The sequence below is a fragment of the Serpula lacrymans genome (assembly GCF_000218685.1).
Source record: "Serpula lacrymans var. lacrymans S7.9 unplaced genomic scaffold SERLAscaffold_16, whole genome shotgun sequence".
Lineage (NCBI taxonomy): Eukaryota > Fungi > Basidiomycota > Agaricomycetes > Boletales > Serpulaceae > Serpula > Serpula lacrymans.
In genome coordinates this window covers 921,075-944,115 of record NW_006763305.1, presented here as the reverse complement: position 1 = coordinate 944,115, position 23,041 = coordinate 921,075, and the positions used below count along the sequence as shown (strand labels likewise).

Sequence of the window (23,041 nt, the reverse complement as noted above, 5' to 3'; positions counted from 1 at the left end):
CCTAGGCTCTGGCTGTTGGTTAAGTGAGAAAAGATTCTATTCTAATCCATGCTGATTCAGTTTCGATGGGATTCGCCCTCCAGCCCCTTTTGTTGTGATTATCAAATGCATTTGGAGGTACCTTATCTAACCGTTCCTTTTCTTTCCTTCGTAAGTGTTATTTGCCCAGACTAAGCTTCTCAGATCTCAGGCCTCCGTGCGATGGCTTCCCCAGACAAATCAGCATCACTACACGTGCACTCGACCGGATGCGAATCGGATATATGACATCGCACATTTTTGTAAAATTCGATGGTATCTTCTCTACATAAAGAGCCCATAAAAACTGTACCAATGTCAGTTAACTGCCTTACACGGTACTCAGCAACTCTGTTCAGACATTAATCACGGATCGACATCATGTCTCAACCGTTACCAATGCTCAATTGGACAACTGGTTTTTGTGCAGCTGTTCTGCTCGGCATTCTAGCGTGCAGGAGACGGCTTGCTACAAATAGTAGCCTCCCACTCCCTCCTGGACCCCCTAGCCATTGGTTTTGGGGCACTAAGATTCCAAAATCTGCCAAGTAAGTTTTCTACCCTAGCGACTAGTAATCACGCTCATTGGCCTTTCTAGCGTCGCCTTCCTATTTTCCAAATTGGTTGACGAATACGGCCCTGTAGTTTCAATCAAGCAGGGGCGCAAAGTCGCCATTATCATCGGCAGACATGACGTAAGACCCTATCGAGCATCTGCAGAACAGAACAAATTGCTCACACTCCTCACTACACGCCTTAGGCTGCAAACGAGATCATGGAGAAGGAAGGTGGAGCACTGGTGGGTCGACCACGCTTAGTTGCCGCTGGAGAGATTGTGTCCAAGGACATGAGGCTCCTTCTTTCACAGTCTGGTGATCAGTTCCGGAGGCTGCGAAGGTATGTCTGAATTTGTTCTGTATAAATGCTACAGTCGTAATGTTACTCGCAGAGCTGCCCATACGCACTTGCAGGCGAAGGCTGCAGAGACATACGAACCACTTCAAATGTTCAACGCCAAGAATGTAATTTTGGATATCCTCGACGACCCTAAAGAACATATCATGCATGCGAGACGGTACGTTTTGGAATTTGTCCTGGTTTCTTTTAGTATTAATCGTGTACACTTCAAGTTATGCTACGTCAGTGATATTGAGGGTCACTTATGGGAAAACGACGCCAACAGCCGTGACAGACCCTGAGATGGTCGCAATCCTTAAAGTAGTGGACCATTTTCAAACAGTCATGCGCCCAGGTAACTTTCTCGTCGATCGGTTCCCACTCTTGAAGTATATACCGGGATATGGCCGCATCCTGGAGAAGTGGCACCAGGAAGAATTGGCGCTGTTCCATGACCATATGGATCGAGTAAAGAGGAACATGGTGGGTTTAGTCATGTGTTATATCGCGGGTCCGAGTTTTCTCAGACTTAGTGCAGGCAGAGGGCAAGGCAGAAGCGTGTTTCATGAGATACATGCTGGAAAATGCTGAAAAGCATCAACTTTCCGAAGACGAGATGGCATATCTGGGTGGGGCTTTCTATGGTGCTGGCTCAGACACAGTGAGTTCTACAGTTTCGTCATCGTCATCAGACATATGTTATAATCTGTGTCCAGAGTGCTGTTGCCATCATGAATATGATTATGGCTGCTACCCTTCATCCCGAAGCGCAAACCAAAATTCAGGAAGAACTTGACTTGATTGTGGGGCGTGATAGAGGTGAATTTCATGTTAAATTCACAAGTATGGCAAAGACTAAAATAATTGCATAGTGCCGATATTCGCCGACCACGATATGCTTCCTCAACTTCAGGCATTCATATTGGAAACTTTGCGATGGAGGCCTATCACGCCATTAGGCAAGTACCGATACAGAGTTCAATGTGGGTTTAATTATTGAACTAAACTTTTTTTGTACAGGTTTCGCTCACCGAGCCACAAGTGATATTATCTGGGTAAGCAATGTCTTTGGAGTTGGAGTTTAAGGTTTGGAATTAATATATGGTTCGCCTCTCCAGAGAGGATATCGCATTCCGGCTGGAGCAACCGTTTATGGTGTTCATTGGTGAGTACCATCATGCCTTACACTCACTGCACATGATCTAACGGGTATCCATACCAGGGCTATTACACGCGACCCCGTCGTCTTCCCTGACCCTGAAAAGTTCAATCCTGCGCGATGGTTCGACAGTGAAGGGAAGATACGAACTGACATCAAGTCATTTACATTTGGCTTCGGACGACGGTGCGTTTTCTTTCCTCCCACCTTACATTGGAGTGTCCACTCATGAGGTCCATACTAAATAGCTCTTGTCCCGGCCATCATGTAGCGAATAGGTATGCTTTCTGGTCTTTTGGAATTGTCATTCTTCGACTTATTCAACTTTGTGAACCCTCTTAGGTCTATATACATTAACGCCGCATTGATCTTCTGGTCATTCCGCCTGTCGCAAAACCCTATGGCTCCTATCGACCCAACGGCTTTTGAAGATGGCATGATCGCGCATCCTAGGCCTTTTGATGTGAAGTTTGAGCCCAGGACGGAGGAAAAGGTGCTCAGGCAGATGATGGAGAATTATGCTAAAGAGTAAGGGTACGGGGTGTATATTATGCAGACACATTACATTGTATCAACGTTTCAAACCTACCACTGTTAAATTTCACTTTTTTTTTTTTTTTGTATAGTACATAAATCGAGTCAAAAAAATCATGTTTCGAAAGTTTGGTTGGGCAAGGCTAGTCCAGCGCAAGTCCCTAGTGGGATCTAAATACCTCAGACGTTTATATCCAAGCGGAACAGTTCAAAGGCAGAAGTAGTCGGACTCTTCACTCCTATTTTCGTAGTTAGATCTTAAGCTCGTTTCTACCTAATTTGTTTACTCGATCTTTCAAGTAATTTATGTTCAATTATTCGAAAATGAGGGTATGCGAAAACATTGCATTGGTATATCAAGTCTACAACGGTTACAGTTCACATTTTGTATAGTACATAAATTGTATATACCAAAACACGACTCAGATGCAAGTTGTGAGTTTGTAATAAATAATTTTTTTTAATGTTCATAAAAGTACTCATGACGAGCTCCAGCTGGTGGCAGTGTCTTGGAGGCCATCAGGGTTCTGAGCAGCCTTGATAACACCGGCGTCTGCGACGCTCAATTCAGTCACCACGCCGACGGTCGAGAGAGCATAGACGTTCATGCTAGAAGCAGAGGCAGAATCCATGTTAAAGATCTGGTCCTGGCAGTTGGTGGTGTTGAGACAATCCTGCACGTAGTTTTCGTAGAAGCTGTAGAATCCTGCACCGAACAGGGTGATATCTGAAGACGACTGAACATACATGCCCCAAGCCGAAGTTTGCGAGCTGGAGAAAGACGGGTCACTGTACGCGCTGTCGGTCGAGAATGGAGCAGGGGCGGCGGGGGAGGGTTGGTAGTATGGCTGTAGTTTTCTCTTATCAGCATGCAAGTGGATAAAGTATGAGAATGCTACGGACCGATTCTGTCTGAGCAAACCCGATCCAGTGGTTCTTAGCACCGGCGAGATTGTATTGGTAGAGAGAAGAGTGCTCGGATGCTGGATGAAATTGGACGTTATATAGTCGCACTGAACCTGCTTCTGGAAAGTTGCGGCTTACCTGTTCCAATGAACCAGACAGGACCAGCAGACTCCGACAAAATACCACGGCCAGTGAATACAGAGGTCTGAGGAGAACCAGTTGCGTCGAGATCGTGGTCAGCGGTCCACACCCAGGTACCCTGAAACATAACACTTTAGAGCTTTCTCTCATGAAAGATAAGAAATGGTTTACCAACCTCGAAGTAAGCAGTAGACGAGTTGGTGAGGTGAATACCCATGAAGGCAGCCTGGCAGGCAGCATTCACGGTTCCGTTGAGGCACTGTCCGGATTGCATGTTGGTGCCAACAGCTGCGCAAATAAAAATTGGTTGAGTTATGATAGCGTTCGAAAATTCATCTATGAAAACTGACCTCCTCCAAGTCTATTTGTAGCGGGGCATACATCAGTTATTGCGATACATAACAGATTAAAAATTTAGAAAATACCTGAGATGAGTGTCCCATAGACCGGCGGCACCTTGTTGACCTGATGGGTCAGCTACGTTCCACTCGAGCATGATGGCACCAGGGGCTATGTGTGCGACGTCAGTGCATCTGACGAGAACATAATTGACATTACTCACATGGTCCAGCAGTGGACAGAAGCATGTCGGTAATTTCAAGGACACCACTCGAGCCCGAAGCTCCAGCCTGAACGACAACCTTGGGGGTGGTCTGGTCTGCGAATCCAGTTCCGCCTGCGAGGATCACAGACCAGGCTTCACCGACGACCTGAGAACCAGCAGGGATCGAAATAGTGTCGGTGACATAGTAAGCACCAGCATCGAAGAAGATGATCTTGCAGCCAGCGTACTAAGAATAATACTTCAGCAAATACTTCGTAACGCAAGATAACTTAGACAACCCACCTGGTCGAAGACGGCTTGGATAGCAGCTGTGTCATCGGTCTTTCCATCACCCTTGGCTCCTGAAGATTTCACACTGACGAATTGAGAGGTAGCGTACTCGGCATATTGAGGATGTGTCTTTCCGAACACCTTTCCTGTGCTATCAAGCAAAGCAGAAGGCTTGGTGGAAGAAGCGATGGTTCCCTGAGTGAAAGTGGAAGTTCCGCTGGTTCCAGTATAGACATCACCCTGTCCCCAGGAGGCGATGGTAGTGGTTCCACCGGCTAAGACATCAGCTCCACCAACGACACCAACCGCAGTGGTCACGTTGTTGAGCTGAATATTGTTCAAAACGAGCGAACCAGCGAGTTTTCCGTCGCTTGAATTTGAAGAGCGCAAGAAGATGGGGGTGTTGTTGATTACCGCGTCAACGATAGCTTGAGAGCCCACGGTCTTTTGTGCGACTATCAGTGCATGAAGGAAATTGGAAAGTAAATCCCATTACCTGGGTGTCTTCAGTCACTCCGCCAGTAGTCAAGTCGAAACCAATCTGACAGTCGTTGATCGTAACTCCCTGCCATGTCCATCCTGAAATATACATTAGTTCCTTCTCTCATGATTCGTCGTTAAAATGCTTACCCCAGTTCCAGATACCAAATACAGCTGCAATTAAGATAGCGCTCAGTTGATGTTTGCTTCCTTGGATCATGTTACATACCAGTTTGTGCATTGTTTATGGTCAAGTTGCGAACAGTGAATTGTTGGTTACCGACATTGATACCGTAGTTACCTTGAAAATAACTTAGATGTGGTAACACAAGAAGATATCAGATGGTATTACCTCCGTTGAAGACAAGGTCTAATGGTAAGAGGTTAGTAGTTGCTTCACTGACCGAGACTTGGAACACAACGAACCTCCCATGAAACCACCACTGCAGAATGAAGGGTGCTATGTAAGCATTTACTTCAGATACAAATTTGAACTGGCTGTACTTACGATCCGTTCTCCATAAACATGCCTTCGTGGGTGTTGCCTGGAGCGGTAGACATCTCAACCACGATGTTCATCAAGGAGGTCGCTTGCGAGACCTGCCAATGCAAACCGACGGCTGGGGCAGAAGCGGGCATTTGTCGGAGATCGATGACGAGGTTACGAATAGACCGGTAGCTACGAGTCCCCAGCGTTGAGTAATGGAGAATGAACATGGAAGAGAATAATGGGACTTACAAGTTGTCCTGGTTAACGAACCATTGGGCACCGCTACCACCAGGGATGTAAGGATCGGAGTCTTCACGAGATTAATACATTAGATGATCCCTAGTAGCTACCTCATCTAAGAAAGGGACTCTACTCACCAATGACAGCGAAACCGGAGAAGGCTGCGCTTGCAAGGAGCGTGGGGGGGTTCTTGGCGTCACCAATCATTTGGGTATAGTAGTACATATCAATTGCCGAAGAAACAACGTATGTTCTGCACCGTACGAGTTAGCATAGAAAATATGATCAATGAACAACAAAGTACATACCCAGAAGGGAAATAAACGATTGCAGGAGTGAGACTAAGGGGACAGTGAGCGAACTGGCTTGAGTGAATAGAAAATATGGTCTTACGTGGATGATCCGCATGAAGTACTTCCACAGCGGTTGCCAGAGGTCATCGCAGCACTGGACAAAAAACACGTTAATTTCACTCCGACATCAAGCAAAGGGGTATCTCGACTCACTTGATGGCAGCAGTATCATCTGTAACACCATCACCCTTGGCACCGAAGGTCTTGACATTGCGGAAGACTTCGTAGGTGCTAGGGGTAGGGTTGAAAGCAGATGTTCCCTGGTGAGTCATGTTTTCCAGCCAGAACGGGTCTGTGGCCGCTGCTGTTCCTGCTCCCAGCGGAGCAGAACATGATGACCCAAGAGCCGATACGGAAGTGGTCGACCCCAAGATCGTGCTCAGCACGATCAGGACTACGTTCGATAACATGGCAATTCCTAGTGACAGGTAAATCAGAGGAAGTGGGACGGAACCGTTGAGGGACAGCAAGCCCAGACAGGATAGACTTTATACTTCAAGGCAGAAAACATCCGGAAACAATGTTTGGATTCCTGTCCCCATCAAGGAGCAACCGGAAGATCAGCTGGAAGATCGCATGGCGATTGAATTACCGCGTGCTGCACAAGCTTCGGGACCTTGAAGCGTCATTCCCTCACTACAGTATATCCTCCTTTACCGTTGGAACGAATGCTGCGTTGTGCAGAACGAGAGTAGATATGGCTAATTGAGTCTGCGACAGTGTTTCGTTCAGCTTTAGCTACATTATGAAATTCTTTGTTCGGAGGCACTTACTGGTGTCCGATTCCAGAAGGGAATGTAATGAGTCAATTCGGCGAACTAACGCACGAAGAGCTGAGTAGCCTGCGATATGAAACCCGAGTACAGGATCACGAACAAATCCCAATTGATGAGGCGCTTATAATAATAGTTCAGCATCCACGTCCACACTCTAAGGAGTGCAGATTCCCCCATGTGCGAGTAAGAGCGATATTGCTCACCTATCGAAGTAAATCCCATCATGACTAACCGCTAAGATACTATCAGATTTTGAAGACCTCAGAAGGTGAACCAAGGTCTCACCGAACACACGACGCGAGAAGGCGATTAAAGCATGCTGCCACAAGTTCATGTTGGCAACGGCCGTGTTTCGGATAAACCTGCTGCCACGTTGAATTCTGCATAGATTGACCATAAACGATCAGAAGACACTTGGAATATCCGCTTTCCAGCCCGGTATCATCCATTGCAGTCAGAACGTCTTTTTAGGAGTGCAGAAGAAGGTGTTGTAAAAAGGCATGAGTGTTGGAGCTGATTGGAGTACTATGTCCCCTTAGACTTGTACAGTCTCAAGGTCGCTCTGTACTGTCACATCCAGTGTCGGCAAGAGACCTGGAGCTCGCACGGACGGGATATTCGCTGGGTTATCGACCTGTTGCTACCCCATCCCCACATGCTTGTACGATCTTTTATAATTTGGCAAGGGAGCGAGCTCGATCAGGCACGTGTACTTTCGCAGGCACGCACTCGCAAACGTCACCATAATCCATGGCGGACATAAGCATAAGTCTGCAAAATGTGTAAATGAGTATTACTCCCTTCAATGCTCGGAGGACAGCAGCTTTTCCAAAGCTAACGACCTGATGGGACACAGACAACTTGGTCAGGCTTGCACACGCCTGAGGAGCCGCTAATTCTTTTACTCACCTTTTACTGTTTCAACCTGTCCATGCCGCGAGGCTTGAGATCCTCAGAACTCGAGAATGCTCCACCTCTTTGCCTCTCTCCACCAATTTACCACGCCCGCCATTTTGTGCATGCGATGATCGCCATTAATGCTCTCGTCTTATCCCAACACCCCCTAGTGTTAGCTCTTATGACCTGTACATTGCAATCCCCTGCGGCCAGTGATTTTGACGAATCACAAATGAATAAGTAAACACAATCATGCACAATCCCGACACACTAAGGATTAATAATGTCCATTCGTGCCATCGTTGCAATGACGACTCATATGGATTCAGCTGGACGAATGGACGAATGCCGGATGGCCCAGCTCGATTTGGCAGCAAACTTCGGTATTAGCCGTCTGGCGTGCTCGGATCAGACCGACAGACTCGGACTTCCTGCCAGCACAATGGGTAAGCTAAACATCGCTCATCATAAATCATACCATCCGTACAGGCTCGACAACATTGATCGTGTCCGTAAGGATGAGGAAGAAGCTAGAGATAAGGAGGCCAGGGAAGAGGACAGGCTGATGTTGGCGGTATGTACGAACTTCTAACAAATACTCGGGAACCCACTGACAATTGCTCTAACGCTGTCATGCTTGTAGGATTCTGAGGCAAGGATAGAGAAACTACGTGATAGAGCTGGGTTGAAGGACGGTAAACGCAAGGAAAAGGAAGACGATATGGCTATAATATCTGGTGGTTCAAGTTCTGCACAGTCGTCATCGCTTCCTACCTCCAAAGGTCACATTAATTTGTTCGAGGACATTGAATTGGTATTTGTTATCGTATGCTGCCCCTGCGCATCTTGGCTAACATGTCTTGTAGCACGCACAGGTTACCATGACACGGGCCTCCAAGAAGACAGAGGCGCAGCTAGAAGCAGAAAAGGGCGTACCACTTGCTCCGTCTGCAAAGGATCTCAAGCCATGGTATTCTGAAAGAAGTCACGAACGCAATAAGGAACCTGAGGAGGAAAAACAGTATGTCATCGTTCTTTCGTGTCTAATATCCCCGCCAACACGCACCATTACTAGGGCCCGCGACTTGGCCTTCAAAAGTAGGAATGACCCCCTCACGTCCATCACCCACCAGCTAGCATCTCGATCTTCTACGAATAAATTCACTACTCGGTCTCGCCCACAGCCACGACCTATCTTATCCTCTTCATCTTTCCCCGATGACGTTAGTGCGCGCCTTTCGCGGGAGTCTTCAGAGCGTCAGCGTGCTCTTGATCTCATCCGGCGGAAAAAGAAGGAACTGGCAGGTAGCGAGACGCCCAGCACGGTGCATGGGGGTAATGACGATCGAAATAGCGGCTATGGGGATGTATTCAATAAAAGAGCAGTTGAAGAAGCCCATAGAGGTCGAGATAGAAGGTGGGGTGAAGATGATAGGCGACGATATCGGCCGAACGAATGGCAGTGAGATAGCGAGAGGCAATGTCGCACAGAGCGTGGTGGTGTATGTTGGAGGTGTAATTTGATTGGTATGTAGCATTACACGCGATTACCTCTTTCGACTTTGTATCTTCTAGACCAGCTTTTTCCAAGCCTGCAATATTACATGATTATTATATCTCCTGGGAAATACACTACTCTATACCACGTTTCACCTGTCGCTCATCCTTGCACAATATTATCTCGTCGTCAGTGTCACACACAATGGAGTTCGATGGAGGACGGAGAACCTCCACTACGTCGGCATTTGCCTTAGCTTCGACGAGCACCTAGCATCGACCTCAACAGGCGGCGATAACACTACGAGCATTCGCCGAAATCACTCGGTGCGACATACCAAAAGCACAGCGCTGACTGAAAGCCTACTATGGCTATGCTCCAGACCATAATTGGGAGTGAAAAGGTAAACAATGGGTCTAATATTGCATAACTATTCCTTTATGGAATGAGCCAAACCATCCCGTTCCAGGATATGGCCGTAACATCATAATCACAGTAAGCCTATTCTTTGACTGTTGCAGATAGTTTTGGCTGTTCCAGAGCTGCCACTTATCTTTCCCTTTGTGCGACAGGGAAATGCAATCCCACAAAGACTAGCAGTGAAGAATAGATAAAGACCAAACATGTATATTTTTACCTTTTGATTCTTTGTTCAATCTTGGAGCACACCGGTGAAAGTTTTCCATTTGCATCTCTGGTGTTAGACTGTTGCAACTTGCTATTTTGGCAATTGCTCGTAGTGTAAGTACCTGTTTTGTTTGCTAATGTTTTTAAACTCGGGAACAAGTTTCACGGCCGCATTAGTGCCTCCTATAATCCACGTCTGTGGTGCGGGTCTTCTGCTTTTTGCTTTGACCATAAACTAATGATATTCGCATATCCACGTCATCTTCTTAGCTGGCTTTCCCGACTGCGGAAGTCAAACTTATCAAGCTTTTGATGATCTGTCATACACACAAACTCCTCCTGTTGAATCTTTCCTTCATATCGAGGTTTTTGAACGTCATCACCATAGCCTTAGTCAAGTCTTCCCAGTCAGACCAATTTACGACATGACAGTCGATATCATTTTAGCCCTCAGTTGACTCTCAAAGTTCTTACGAGGGAACCCCTAGGTGCTTGCCGAAGACGTTGCGTATGTCTGTTGCAGAACGTTTAGTCAGCGCTAAGTCAGCATTGACAGCGGTACTTACCGCTGTGACACAGGACTGACACAGGTCGTAGACGTGTCTCAAGGCATCGAATCCGATTGGCCTGTTGACGTCATCGCCCTTGGTCATAGCTTGCTATTTATTATCGTAGAACAAGGTGATGTAGTACAACCAATTCTCTAGAACTCTACGCACTTACCGTGTATCACTAAACGCACAACTGACATTTGGACATGGCTCAACGTATTGTAGCTGTTTTTGGCGCAACTGGTACTCAAGGTGCGCTTTACTCAATGCATTTAACGTATAGGGGTCGTACTGTCAAAATTCTGATCAACTCCATGTTGGTTAGGCGCTTCTGTTGTCGACGCACTGCTTGCAGATGGAACTTTCAAGCCTCGAGCAATCACTAGAAGTAGCTCATCTGATGCAGCGCAAGAACTCAAGAATCGGGGTGCGGAAGTTGTCCAAGCAGATCTATTGGACGTCGAATCGATCAAGAGAGCTGTTTCCGGCTGCGAATGTGTCTTTGGTGTAAGTAACTCGTTTCATCGTTATTTGTTTCTTTTCATAAATACCCCCCACTCAGGTGACGGATTACACCGCTCTTCGCGAAAAGGGTTATAGGATTGAAGAGCAGGTTGGAAAGTCTCTGGTTGATGCTGCTAAGGAGGCTGGCGTTCGTTTCTTCGTTTGGAGGTTAGCTTTTCATTTCATAGTGATTGCGAAATCTGAGTCATTCTTCTTGTTCCATTCCCCAGCTCGTTGCCAAACGTTACGAAAATTTCAGGTGGGAAGTATCCTAACGTCTATCACTTTGACAGTACGTGTCGCGTTTTTGGCCGCTCAATATGAAATATTGAACGTTCGCTTAGACAAAGCCGCCGTTGAAGATTATCTCAAAGCATCTGGGCTTCCTAACGCTTCTGTCCAAACCGGTAGGCTCTACACTTTACTTAAATTTCTCTGGCACCTCAGATATTTTCGTCAGGATACTTTGCAGAAAACCTCTGGAAGTGAGTCTTTCCTGCCCTTCAATCCTATCTTTTATTCATCCGTTTATTCAAGAATCCACGCGTTGCGCAAAGTCGCCTCAGGTTATGAGCTCTCATCCCCAATTAAGACGGCAAGCTCCCACACCAATATTTCATGGATTGGACATGATCTCGGAGCCTCTGTGCTTGTTCTTTTCAAAAACTATGAATCTCGCCAAGCTGAAGTATTGGGTCAAACGTTCTACGTTATGTCAGAAACTATGACGTATCAAGATTTCGCTCAAAAGCTGGAAAATGGTTTGTCGATTTTCAAAACACAACCTGCTATCGGTAGTGCTAACGATAATCTAGCTTTTGGTGTACCGGTCAAATTCGTATCGGGTCCCAAGACAGGAATAGTTGAATTGAATGAGATGGTAAGTTAATGTGTGGTGGGTGTATTTACGTGCGATAACTTATACCTAACAGATTCAGGCGGATGATGAATTTGCGATCTACGCTGGCGCTGAGATTCCTGACTCTCGTCTCATGAAACTTGGGGTTAAATTCGGTTCGGTCCAGGAGTTTGCGGAGTCGGTGAAGAGCAAATACGTTTAGAAGGAACATGTGGAATATATTAGTTCATTCGGACAAGCTGTAAATCATATATATGGGAAATGAAAGTGCTGTTACTACTACACGCTGTGCTATATTATCAGGCCCCTCGGAATCGTGATTTTGGCGCGGTGCTGTCCAGCATTTCATAATTTGTTATGTTATTCTAGCGCTCACTGATAAGCCCATCTAACCGATGTGTGAGGATGATTTTTGGTGAGACGACTGCTTTGTGTTCTACAGTTATTTGTTTCCGTTGATATCGTAAGCCTGGTGGTTTGGGTTATATGCATCTAGATCCGGAAGAAGGTACAGTAGCGACCGAGAACATGACATGCCGTGACCTTGTACGGTTGTATTGGAAAGACGCTTGATGATCCGACGACCCAATTCAAATACCACGACAGTTGGCAACCGAGTAAGGACAACCTAATCCCCTTACTACAATTGACTTCGTTCATGTAAACCAGGGATAGGGACATTGCAGTGCAAAATATCCTGCAGGGAGTCAAAACCTGACGTTAAAGAGCACGCGCAGATGAAATGTCGCAGGGCTCAGTTGACTAGCATTGACATGTGATGGATAGATTTCGGGATAGCCTTTGGCTGTATAGGTTCTAGTGCAAGTCGGGATATAAGAGGGCACGCTTTAAAAGCTTTCCTGGCTCCATTGGCGAGTGCAGTAAGCTTTTACAATCGTCGAGTATTTTGCGCCTTTACCATCAAATCTCAGTTGTTCTTGAATATGGGTGAACGCATTGTAGCTGTTTTTGGCGCAACTGGCACTCAAGGTCTGTTATCTCAGTTCTCAATGTGAACTCACTAAGGCGGCAGTTTGGTTTAATCAAATGATCTACAATAGGTGCTTCTGTCGTTGACGCACTCCTTGCTGATAAAACTTTCAAGCCCCGAGCGATTACGAGAAACGTCTCGTCTGATGCAGCCCAGTCGCTCAGGAATCGTGGTGCTGAAGTTGTCGAAGCAGATCTTTTCGACACCGAGTCCATCAAGGTAGCTCTTGATGGATGTGAATGTGTCTTTGGCGTAAGTGCCTTTGTTTTACATATAACTCAAACTGACTTTATTTCGATGCTCAGGTTACGGATTATATGGATTCAAAAATGCTCGCAAAGGGGCGCGAAGCTGAAGTTGAAGTTGGGAAAGCACTAGTCGACGCTGCTGTGGAGGCTGGCGTTCGCTTTTTCGTCTGGAGGTTGTTTCTTTAGTTTGGGTTGGATGTCCCGTGGTGTCTGATCCCCTTGACTGCCGTTATTCAGTTCCTTGCCCAACTGCACCAAACGCTCCGGTGGAAAATACACTAATATCTTCCAATTTGATAGTTCGTGCTTTATTTTTCGCCCATGTCAATTAACAAACCGAATTCCCGCTTAGATAAAGCTGCCGTAGAAGATTATCTCAAAGAATCTGGACTTCCAAATGCTTCACTTCACACCGGTAGTTCAACCCATATAGTTTTCCATCATGGTGATAACTAACAATACTATCAGGTTTCTTTGCAGAAAACCTTTGGAAGTCAGTTCATTCTGGCCGTCGACTTGACCATCAAATAACCACTCACTTTTTTATGCAGAAAAATACAAGCTCTACGCAAGTCTTCGTCTGGTTATGAGCTGACGCTTCCAATACATAAGGAGGGTTCTGGTATTAACTTCTCATGGATTGGACGCGATCTTGGACCCTCGGTTCTGGCGCTCCTTCTGAATTACGAGTCCCATCAAGGCGAGATATATGGGAAAACATTCCACGTCATCTCCGCCAAGACGACATTCCGTGATTTCGCTCAAACTTTAGAAAACGGTTCGTCTCTAAACAAACATACACAAGCTGAATAGTTGTTTATAATGCACTCACTTTCTCTTGGATTTAGCGTTTGGGGTGCCGGTTAAATATGTGACAGGTCCTAAGACCGGGATGTTGGAGTTGGACGAGATGGTAAGTTCGTTTATTAGAGATATTTATTTGCCTAAATTGCGATGAGACTAATACCGGACAGTTTGAGATGGAAGAGGAGATAGGGGCTTTTGGCGATATCGACATTCCTGACCCTCGTCTAGTGAAACTTGGCGTTAAGTTCAGCTCGGTTGAGGAGTTTGCAGAGTCGGTGAAGTCAAAGTATATTTAGTGCTACAAAAGTAGATGAGCGCTGCTGCCTGCTGTAATATCAGTTCATTCTCAGTCGGCATTTGGCCTCATTGTATCTCTCTTTAAATTTGGAAGAAACGAATAGAAACCCAATGGCTTACTTACCTGGTCGACTTTCATATCAAGATTTGGTCTGATGGAGACTACTTACCTGGAACAAGTAACCAAGGATAAGTCCCCAGAAGTTCTTAATGCGTTAGAAAAGAAATCATAACGCTAAACAAAAGATGTCTACCTGAGATTTGTTACTGATGTGACATATTCGCACAGAACGTCGGGGGTTTCAATTGTAATCTGCCCAACACATACTGGCGTCATTCCTTACAAGTTCAGCAATTTTATGACCAATATTATTCACTTTGCAAAGTCAAGCGGCGAATGAGTTTCAAAGTCGTTGCCATACAGCGTAATGGTCAAAGTGCCATTCATAAAAGAGATCACATACTCATTATCCCCTCGCTAGATGGATATAATGTATCTGAATAGTAACTTGTCGGCCTTGGAAGGGTACCCGCTTTCACATTCTGAGTCAGGGTGATAGCTATTTGCCACTGACAACCAGCCAGGAATCTCGGAACCTGAGCGGCAGGCTCCGAAGCGGAGTGTCAATATCAGCCATATACTCATCCTCCCTACAAGCAAGAAACATAGCTACAGCTGATCACCTCAAGACCCCGTCGTCCTCAAGACTAAAAACTCAAAATGGTGAGCTTATCTGGAGTCGCTCCTCCCGCGCGTCTCGGTACTCTAGCATCGGGAAATCCAATCTAAGCATGAGCATATGAGTTGGATGGTAAGTTTTCATCTCAGATAACCATTTACGCTTCTCATTATTCTGACCACAATTTCATTGTTTAGATTCCCGTTTCAGCATAAGCTTGACACTATGTCTCTCGCTTGATAACTTGCGGAGCCATAGTTGTGGCGATGAAGCATATGCTGGGTCCATCGTGTATATGCGCGATGGACGCTAGAGCTCCGAGACGATGCGATGGTCATGCGACCTCTGATGTTTGCATGATTCATTGCTAATCACGTTCTCGTCTCAATGACCAGCCTCCCAAAGCCAAAGCTGGATCCGGCAAGAAGCCTGCCCCCGCCCCGGGCGCTGCTGGCAAGGCAAAAACGACTAAAAACCCTCTTTTCGAATCCAAGCCCAAGAACTTCGGCATTGGTAAGTATCTGATGACTTACTGATAGCAACTCAAGTTCTGTGTTGATGATAGGTTTAAATTAGGTCAGGATATCCGCCCCAAAACTGATCTGACTCGTTTCGTCAAATGGCCCGAATATGTTCGTCTTCAGCGCCAGAAGGTTATCCTCAGCCAGCGTCTCAAGGTCCCTCCCGCCATTGCTCAATTCTCGCATACCTTGGACAAGAACACCGCTACTCAATTGTTCAAGCTGTTGAACAAGTAAGGAGCGTGCTTTTTAACGCTCATATCGGATCTGATTGTATGTATAGGTACCGTCCTGAGACCAAACTGGAGAAGAAGGAGCGTCTGCAGGCTATTGCGAAGGCAACTGCCGAAGAAAAAGAATCCCAAGCAAAGGTAAGGCAAATTGTTGGATTTCTCCCCCCTCTTGCTTATCTTGTATCTCAGGATAAGAAGCCTCTCTTTGTTAAATACGGCTTGAACCATTGTGTCGCACTCATTGAAGCCAAGAAGGCCTCTCTTGTTGTTATTGCCCACGACGTTGACCCCATTGAGCTCGTCGTTTTCTTGCCCGCCCTTTGCCGCAAGATGGGTGTTCCCTACGTCATTGTCAAGGGCAAAGCTCGTCTCGGTACCGTTGTCCACAAGAAGACCGCTGCTGTCTTGACCCTGCAGGATGTCAAGAGCGAGGACCAACGCGAGCTGGCCACCCTCGTCAGTGCCTCTAAGGCTAACTTGTCAGTTGACTATTTTTCGACTCTTATCGCTGGTTATACTGACGTCTTGCCTCGGCAGCTCCGACAAATATGAAGAACAGCGCCGTCTCTGGGGCGGAGGTCTCCGTGGCAACAAATCCACGCAAATGCTTCGCAAGCGTGCCAAAGCTGCTGGCCAAAACGCCAGTGCCGCCTCCCTTGGCAAGCTTTAAGCCGGCTAGTTGTGTGGTCAGCGTGGATGTGTTATGGACGAGGGGTCAAGGTTGGGCTGCTTGGATGCTTATGTTTTCGTGTCAGCTTGTGCGCTCTTTCATGTCTTACGATTATGAAGTATGCTATTGTTATGCCCATAATCCTTCTGTGAAATGGTCCTTGACCTGCGCTTCTCATCGTATGTATTTGATATATGGCACTCTGCTCCCTGCATGACGAACTGCAATGTCTTGCAAAGCAAACTAGTAGAGATTGTGATATGGAATACGACATCGCTTTTCTCTCGTTAACATAGTCGCTAAGTTGGTCCTTTCAAGTAGTTTATATTACTACAACAACTGCAATAAAGTATTTACAACCATGGCTATTGTAGTCACATGAGAGGAATAAATGAATGACGGTATGCAATAGAAAAATTGCTCTTCTTCGAATAAATTACTGTTCACCAGTGAAGCACCTCCGCCTACCTCATCCCAACTTCATATTATGACGAAAGTACGAAAAGTAGCTCTCCTTTTCTAGTCCGCATCGCTAGGTAGCGAATCGCAATCCATCTGTGACCTAATTCATGTCTCTCAAGGCCCTGAAGACTTCTTGCATCTCGTCACTGCCCCAGGAGGCATTCCAGCCCTGCCTCCTCTCTTTCTTCGCCGTACCAAGTCCAGGGGCACTGAGAGCTTTCTGCGCCCTCATAGATCGACGCTTTTCCTTAGCACTAGTAGTAGGTGGAACGATGATGGGAATTTGGGAAGTAGAGCTGGAGGAAGATGACGACTGTGGAGTGGTGTTGAAAATTGAGAAGGACCTTCTGAAGCTTAGCCTCTTCATTCGCGAGGGCTTGACACTCTCCTCCTTCTGCAATGGCTTAAATCCTTCCTCTTTGTTTTCCACGAAGGAGACCTTGCCCACAGGCAGAGAATTTCTGTTAGGAGCGCTAGGGGTGATAATGGGAGTAGAAGCACGCGGGGAGACGATAGGGGGACGAGGTGCTGCAGAGGACGAACGGGATTTCCAAGAAGCGAATGTTCCAAATGGAATCATGCTTTTACGACGCGGGCGTTCTATGACCTCGGGCTCGCTCATCTGGATCTGCTCTCCTGTCTCATCCTGGAACACGAGCTGAGGAGGCACACGTGATTCGCCCAATGTGTTGGAGAGCTTTTCGATTTTACGACGACGCTGATCTGCCTCGGTCTTGATTTGGAAGGCTGGTGTCTCTGGTGTCAATGGGGCCGATGATGGCGTAGCGAAGGACTCCTGCCTCGGAGATGCCGAAAAAAGGGGAGATAAGAGCGAGGAGAACCGCGAAGATGGAAGCTGGATGTTAAGATGATAGCTGCCTCGCTTTTTGGGAGCTGTGGGTGGCTGCGGGACAACACGGGGGGTAGTCCCCAAGACCTTCTCGAGTTTGCGTGCTGATTTCATGAGGCGAGTACGCTGACGGATACCGAGACGCGCTGTAGAAGGGAAAGCCGAGGTGGAGGGGGAGAGCATATGACTGGTAGATTAATCAGAAGAGAAGAGCGAGCGACCAGCACCCTATTATAACGAACTATAGATACAGGATAACCCAAGGGTTGGAAAGAAGAGCGGACAGGAAAAATTTGGCATGTTTTTTGAGACCGTTTGTAGATATACTTTGACGGGCGCGCCGGGGGCGTTTGCTATGCCCAAAACACGTATCATTATCTGATGGCATCATCGTGAACCTGATAATAGGGTTTGGAAACGTAACAACATCTCGTTGCAGCTGAGCTATGATTGGACAGATTACCTCGGCGCGAAACTAAAATCGAGAAAACCATGAGGCATGATTGGCTGGTGGAGAGCGTTGCCACGGCAGCATTGACCGGAAGCTGTGTTCATTTTGATTGAACCTAACCCCGGGGCTGAGGCTGCTGAGGCTGTTCATTGTCTGTTGTCGCTGTCAGGAGGGCGTGGAGTCTGGACAAGATGATGGGAAAGGGAACGGAAAGGAAGTGGAAAGGGTGATCTTCTCTGATTTGCCAGGGCAATGAAAGCGGTGCTCAATGAATTGTGATCTACCATTGATAAAGATCCTTGACATTCTTACAACGGCGTGTCCAGACGACCAGAGTAGCTGATATGTTTCTGCGGGCTATTAGTGGATGATGGTACTTTACTACTTGCTGCTCCATCACGAAAGCTTCAAGGACCACAGCCCGCTTCGCTGATTCTGCGTGCCAGTAATATCAATGTCAGCGACAAGTTAAGGCACTAAATATCGTGTACCTTGTTGGTAGTTAACATGGACTGAAATCGACAACTTAACTGTTAAGGCACTTCAGAGAAACGTTGTTGAATTCCTATTCCCTGCGTCGCAGCGGGAGTTGGACAACAGATAATTTTCGGAACTTACCTTATTGGGATGTTTATACCGGATATGGAAGGTGTCGTGGTTAGATTAACTAGTGACCTCATTGAGCACAATATCGAGTCTCTAGAGCTCTATTAACGACGTCAGAGTACGTGGAATATATAAAGAGATACGATGCAAGTCTGGCACGCATGTTACCTCGCCTACCTCTTTTTCTCTCCACTACCCTCTCTCACACCCGTAAACCAATTTACGTCGCTGTACTCCAGAAAGGAAAAATGTCTAGTCTTCCAGGTGAAAATTTTGAGGTTAGACAAACTTCCACCACCGACGACTACCACCCCGATCCTAGTAAAAGCATTCCGTTAACACCTGCTCGCCAAGCGCTCATCGACGACATTATCGCACTTTACTCTTGCAAGCCAACCATCAACCGTGTCAAACGATACACCCCAGACTGCGTATACGATGATCAGTTCGTCTATGCAAATGACCGGTACAAGATGGCGGGACAATGGTTCGCACTGCCGAAGTTATTCAATGCAAGTAAGAATGAAGGGTATCAAATCGTAACGAATGATCGTGAGCTCATCCAATTCAAGAATGAACAGGTAAGTTAGCGATGAACACTTCGTGATGAACTTACCTCTCACACTCTTCTAGTCGTGGACGTTCAAGATCATACCCAAGACGGCCACAATAAACGCTCTCGTTTCTCTTTCACTCGACCCTGCAACCGTTGACTCGGACTTCATCCAAATCAAGTACCATAAGGATCAAGCGAACGACAAGGACTATTCTCACGAAGGTTTGGGATTTAGTTTCAAAAAGTGGCAGGCTGAGAATGTGGTGAAGTACATGAACAATCCTGAGGTCGAGCATTTCAAAGCAGATGAAAAAGCAGGGAAGGAGGATGTGAGGCGATATGGGTCGGGTACAGAGGAAGGGAACGCTCCGAAGAAAGACTTCTAAAGCTGTTATGTTTAGAGTAGCACTTGTCGTGAATCGTCCACATTAATATTGTGAAGTTGTCTGTAATGAATCGGCTGTGGTCCACATATTATCATTGACTCCTGGTATTCCAGTTTTTGTCGCACGTCCGAAACAAAGAAGGTATCAAACAACAGACCCCCAAGGTTAACATATTGGTTTATGGTTTATGATCTTGCGAGCAGGCAGTTTGAAGTTAGAAAAGAGGCAACTTCCAATTATGTATAGGATGCCAAATAGGTGTAGATACAGCTACGTGTCACACGACTCCATTGGCACTTCACCTTGCACTAAACTGGTCACAACGCGTTAACGCTATCACTGCCAGCCAATGGCTGCAATGTCATTACTTTGTCGAGGTAAGAGCACTATGCTATTAGTAGCCGATGAATTGATCCAATTTGTGGTTCGTCTTCAAGCAGTACAGATCTCCTTTTTGTGTTTGGACAAAGAACAAGGTGTTGAAGACTTTTGTGAAAGTGCCTTTGAGCCACTTTAATTGGCATGATGCTGCTGGTTCTGGCCTTCCGAGCATCTGATCCACCTCATCCTTTATGCAATTTAGTGCTAAACACGCCACTATCTAAGATGTAATGAACCTACGGCTTTCTGTCAACTATTATATCTTCTCCATTGGCGTACGTTCCGAACTCTAGTATCATGTCATCTGGACGAGAATCAAACATTGTATCTGGATATCCTGGACACTCGCGGCAATCTAACAAGGCGTCGTCTAATCAAGCACCAGTGTCAAAGGACAACAACGGCCCTGGAAAAGAGGACACTAACGTCCTCACAACGTCCGGCGACTTCGCCGAACAACAACCACCGAGTTCTGTTGGTCATCGCCTCCATGATCCGTCTAGCGTATCAACTTCTACGTTGGTAAATGAGCCAGTTACAATCGACGACTTCTTGGATACCGTCATACGCATCCTTTCTGAAACCACCGAAGAAGCAATTTCCCGCACCTTACCTCTGACGGTTATTCCTCAGCTCCTGCAGCCTGAGCTTCTACGCGAAAATATCATCAAACTCGAAGTCAAGGAAACGAAAGATATCTGTGGCACAGTAGACCATAGTGTTCTAGAACATTCAGTTTCTGGGCAGACATTGGAGTTTACGAGTAATAGCAGCAAGTATTCTACAAAGGAAAAGGAAAAATGGAAGGAAGCTCGTTTTGAAAATATGCGTTCCGATGCACCACTAAAGAACGAGAATATTTTGCCTCTCCCAACATTCGCAGACGTTAGTCAAATCCGCTATTTTCAGCATGGTTTGCTGATCAAAACTATATGCCAATCCTTAGTCACCAGAGGAATGGGTCACCCAAAACGAGCAGATCCTTCGAGAATATGCAAGTAGGCAAACTCACCCACCGTTAGGTCGGAGAGTCGATGTCTCGGTAATGCTGTTTTCCATTGTATTAGGTGGTCGCCTGTGCTCATCATGTCACGTCTTAATCTCAGTTGAATGAACCATCGCAGTTCATCGAAGGCACCTTACAGATGCTGGCTAATCGCAATCCCCCTCACAGCACGCCTGAGCCGTCCAGGCAGCTCGAGCCTCAGCTTTTGGAGAATTTTACCGATATACATAGGTGGGCTGCTGAGTATTTTAGAGTGCGGTTTGGCCAACAGACGGTTGGTACTAACGTTCCTGTTGTGCGTCCATGATTACTTTCAAATTTGCTATTCGCATTAAATTGCTCCCCAGATCCTTACTATTATCACAAATAATTTTTACGAGGCCCACATGCATCTCATTGATCGTTTAGTAGAAGAGGCCATGCAGAGAATGAAAGCAAGAAGTAGCGACTCTCTTGATTTGCAAGATTTTTCTTTCGGGTTTGGTATGTAGATACTTAGAGCACGACCCTGTGTTTGCTTTGACAGTCATCCTTCTTTCAGACTTCAACATGAGCCAAGACCTTCCTTTCTTTATGCAAGCGAATGTACGTATTCAGGAAAGTTTGGAACGTTGTAGGCGTGAGTCAAGGGATTCACTATTACAACCTGTTTGTTGATTTGCCAATAGCTAGGTCACCCCCTGATCTACCGCCTCCCCAGACAACTACCACGCGTTACGGTAGAAAGTCAAAGATGAGGAAGCAAGCACGAGCTGCTGCCCTAGAGGAGCATGAGAAGCAGCAAAAGGACCGTCAGAGGCAAAGAGCAGCGGCAGCTGCTGCAAATGCTCAAACCCCCTCGGCCTCTACGTCACTTCCCCTGCATGCTAATATTGCACGAGGCGTCAATGACCGGGATGCGTCCTTCTCTCCACAATCTGTGAAATGCGTTTCTAGCTCATCTGTGCCTTTCTTTGCACCATCAGTATCATCTGGACCTCAAAATGCTGTTCGTGCTAAAACAGTTGTTTACCATACGTCTAATTATGGACGAGTAGCTGGCGGCAAAGATATAAGTTTGACTACGTCTGATGTTTCTACTGGGATGCGGTGCCCAACGTGCGGCAGGACATGTCCTCCGAGAGCACCTGATAAGACATCTCTTTCTCCTCAGCGTTCCTCTGCACGGGGAAGTAGTGTAGGCCCTCCATTCGTTTCAGCGAGCGGTTCTATCGATACTTCTCGTAGGAGTGTAACGCCTGCCGCTAAATTGACATCGATAACGGTTGCAAAGCGTTCGTCTATTTTGAAAAGCGGTCAAGATTCCAACTGTGATACTGCAATCAACGCTTTTACCGCTTGTACTAGCGAAACTGAAGAATCATCTCTCGATCATGCCAATACCGATTCTCCTATTGGCACTTCGTCGACTCTGCACTCCGCAGCAAGTCCTCCATGGCTCCCTTGTAACAATTCTAGTACACAGCCTGTTCCTTTTGATGAGCAGGCCAGGCTTCCACGTCTAACTATCACCATCCCGCCCCTACGTAGACATGTACTTCCTTCTTTGAAGCCAAAACCTGGAGACTCCACCCCTGGTCTCGCAGAACCGACACAGCTCACCACGTCAGACGAGATCGAGCTATTTGGATTTGCTGATGGGACAAATACATCCATTCCGACCGCACCAACGCCGATTGGCTCAGCGTCTGTCTCTGCTGGTCCGTTTAGAGGCGGTGTAAAGGGTACTTTCAGAGGTGTAAAGGCAGCCAGGAGAGGCATTGGTAGAGGGTGGGGTGCAGACCAGACTCGTTCTTCCACTCAAGACGACTGTGATTCTCAGGGCACAAGCACTAAATGTAGCTCTGCCGCTACTAAGGCAGTCATACCTGCCTCGCCTGAAAAACCACCACTAAAGATTGGAAAGAGAAATGAAGTTCAACCTCGACGAGGACATGAAGCCAGCGGAAGTGACGAGGGAACATTGAAAAAGCCTGACATACCAAATTCTAAAAAGCGGAAATTAGACGACGAGGACGAAAAGGCGAAGTAGGTAACTGTAGGAGCATAGGAGACCGAAGTCCTCAATGCACTGGCATCAATTGCTAGTTTACTTTACCATTTTAGACTAACTTAACTTTTTACTTTTTAA

At 46.5% G+C, this 23,041-nt stretch overlaps 11 protein-coding genes across 11 annotated transcripts; 8 read left to right on the top strand and 3 right to left on the bottom strand.

Moving 5' to 3' along the window:
* Positions 1-399: 399 nt before the first annotated feature.
* Positions 400-2,606, top strand: SERLADRAFT_443184 (uncharacterized protein; the record flags this gene model as incomplete). The annotated part of the gene is made up of 13 exons (XM_007323797.1): positions 400-566; positions 617-713; positions 779-915; positions 968-1,093; positions 1,149-1,398; positions 1,454-1,576; positions 1,632-1,734; positions 1,788-1,898; positions 1,936-1,970; positions 2,034-2,080; positions 2,138-2,260; positions 2,323-2,352; positions 2,417-2,606. 13 exons carry the CDS (start codon positions 400-402, stop codon positions 2,604-2,606), a joined length of 1,539 nt encoding a protein of 512 aa, XP_007323859.1.
* A 308-nt stretch (positions 2,607-2,914) lies between these two features.
* SERLADRAFT_453666 (glycoside hydrolase family 55 protein) lies at positions 2,915-6,463 on the bottom strand (the record flags this gene model as incomplete). Its single annotated transcript, XM_007323796.1, has 19 exons — positions 2,915-3,456; positions 3,512-3,591; positions 3,653-3,773; positions 3,831-3,943; positions 4,006-4,016; positions 4,081-4,165; positions 4,218-4,446; positions 4,503-4,934; positions 4,987-5,069; positions 5,121-5,144; positions 5,200-5,271; positions 5,323-5,340; positions 5,397-5,413; positions 5,479-5,649; positions 5,710-5,770; positions 5,838-5,953; positions 6,009-6,041; positions 6,094-6,147; positions 6,207-6,463. 19 exons carry the CDS (start codon positions 6,461-6,463, stop codon positions 3,088-3,090), a joined length of 2,346 nt encoding a protein of 781 aa, XP_007323858.1.
* Positions 6,464-8,141: 1,678 nt separating this feature from the next.
* Positions 8,142-9,426, top strand: SERLADRAFT_479468 (uncharacterized protein; the record flags this gene model as incomplete). Its single annotated transcript, XM_007323795.1, has 4 exons — positions 8,142-8,300; positions 8,370-8,540; positions 8,593-8,747; positions 8,802-9,426. The coding sequence occupies 4 exons, from the start codon at positions 8,169-8,171 to the stop codon at positions 9,190-9,192; spliced, it is 849 nt and encodes a 282-aa protein (XP_007323857.1).
* An 831-nt stretch (positions 9,427-10,257) lies between these two features.
* On the top strand, positions 10,258-12,046 carry SERLADRAFT_402416 (uncharacterized protein; the record flags this gene model as incomplete). The annotated part of the gene is made up of 9 exons (XM_007323794.1): positions 10,258-10,654; positions 10,728-10,909; positions 10,965-11,074; positions 11,137-11,198; positions 11,251-11,313; positions 11,367-11,391; positions 11,444-11,667; positions 11,722-11,786; positions 11,839-12,046. 9 exons carry the CDS (start codon positions 10,609-10,611, stop codon positions 11,965-11,967), a joined length of 906 nt encoding a protein of 301 aa, XP_007323856.1.
* Positions 12,047-12,870: 824 nt separating this feature from the next.
* On the top strand, positions 12,871-13,460 carry SERLADRAFT_402413 (uncharacterized protein; the record flags this gene model as incomplete). Its single annotated transcript, XM_007323793.1, has 4 exons — positions 12,871-13,008; positions 13,062-13,177; positions 13,242-13,303; positions 13,357-13,460. Coding segments are annotated over 4 exons (420 nt in total), but the record flags the coding sequence as incomplete, so codon positions are not given.
* A 135-nt stretch (positions 13,461-13,595) lies between these two features.
* SERLADRAFT_402412 (uncharacterized protein) lies at positions 13,596-14,107 on the top strand (the record flags this gene model as incomplete). Its single annotated transcript, XM_007323792.1, has 3 exons — positions 13,596-13,782; positions 13,853-13,917; positions 13,979-14,107. Coding segments are annotated over 3 exons (381 nt in total), but the record flags the coding sequence as incomplete, so codon positions are not given.
* Positions 14,108-14,774: 667 nt separating this feature from the next.
* Positions 14,775-16,489, top strand: SERLADRAFT_491655 (60S ribosomal protein L7A variant 1; the record flags this gene model as incomplete). The annotated part of the gene is made up of 6 exons (XM_007323807.1): positions 14,775-14,832; positions 15,184-15,301; positions 15,365-15,542; positions 15,593-15,680; positions 15,732-16,021; positions 16,080-16,489. 6 exons carry the CDS (start codon positions 14,830-14,832, stop codon positions 16,210-16,212), a joined length of 810 nt encoding a protein of 269 aa, XP_007323869.1.
* A 64-nt stretch (positions 16,490-16,553) lies between these two features.
* On the bottom strand, positions 16,554-18,118 carry SERLADRAFT_418466 (uncharacterized protein; the record flags this gene model as incomplete). Its single annotated transcript, XM_007323791.1, has 1 exon — positions 16,554-18,118. One exon carries the CDS (start codon positions 17,705-17,707, stop codon positions 16,775-16,777), a length of 933 nt encoding a protein of 310 aa, XP_007323853.1.
* Positions 18,119-18,829: 711 nt separating this feature from the next.
* SERLADRAFT_443178 (uncharacterized protein) lies at positions 18,830-19,523 on the top strand (the record flags this gene model as incomplete). The annotated part of the gene is made up of 2 exons (XM_007323790.1): positions 18,830-19,162; positions 19,215-19,523. The coding sequence occupies 2 exons, from the start codon at positions 18,830-18,832 to the stop codon at positions 19,521-19,523; spliced, it is 642 nt and encodes a 213-aa protein (XP_007323852.1).
* Positions 19,524-20,592: 1,069 nt separating this feature from the next.
* SERLADRAFT_479456 (uncharacterized protein) lies at positions 20,593-21,806 on the top strand (the record flags this gene model as incomplete). The annotated part of the gene is made up of 6 exons (XM_007323789.1): positions 20,593-20,789; positions 20,851-20,946; positions 21,011-21,205; positions 21,258-21,393; positions 21,452-21,529; positions 21,579-21,806. Coding segments are annotated over 6 exons (792 nt in total), but the record flags the coding sequence as incomplete, so codon positions are not given.
* A 17-nt stretch (positions 21,807-21,823) lies between these two features.
* SERLADRAFT_479455 (uncharacterized protein) lies at positions 21,824-22,964 on the bottom strand (the record flags this gene model as incomplete). Its single annotated transcript, XM_007323788.1, has 2 exons — positions 21,824-22,801; positions 22,893-22,964. One exon carries the CDS (start codon positions 22,669-22,671, stop codon positions 22,282-22,284), a length of 390 nt encoding a protein of 129 aa, XP_007323850.1.
* Between the last annotated feature and the right edge of the window lie 77 nt (positions 22,965-23,041).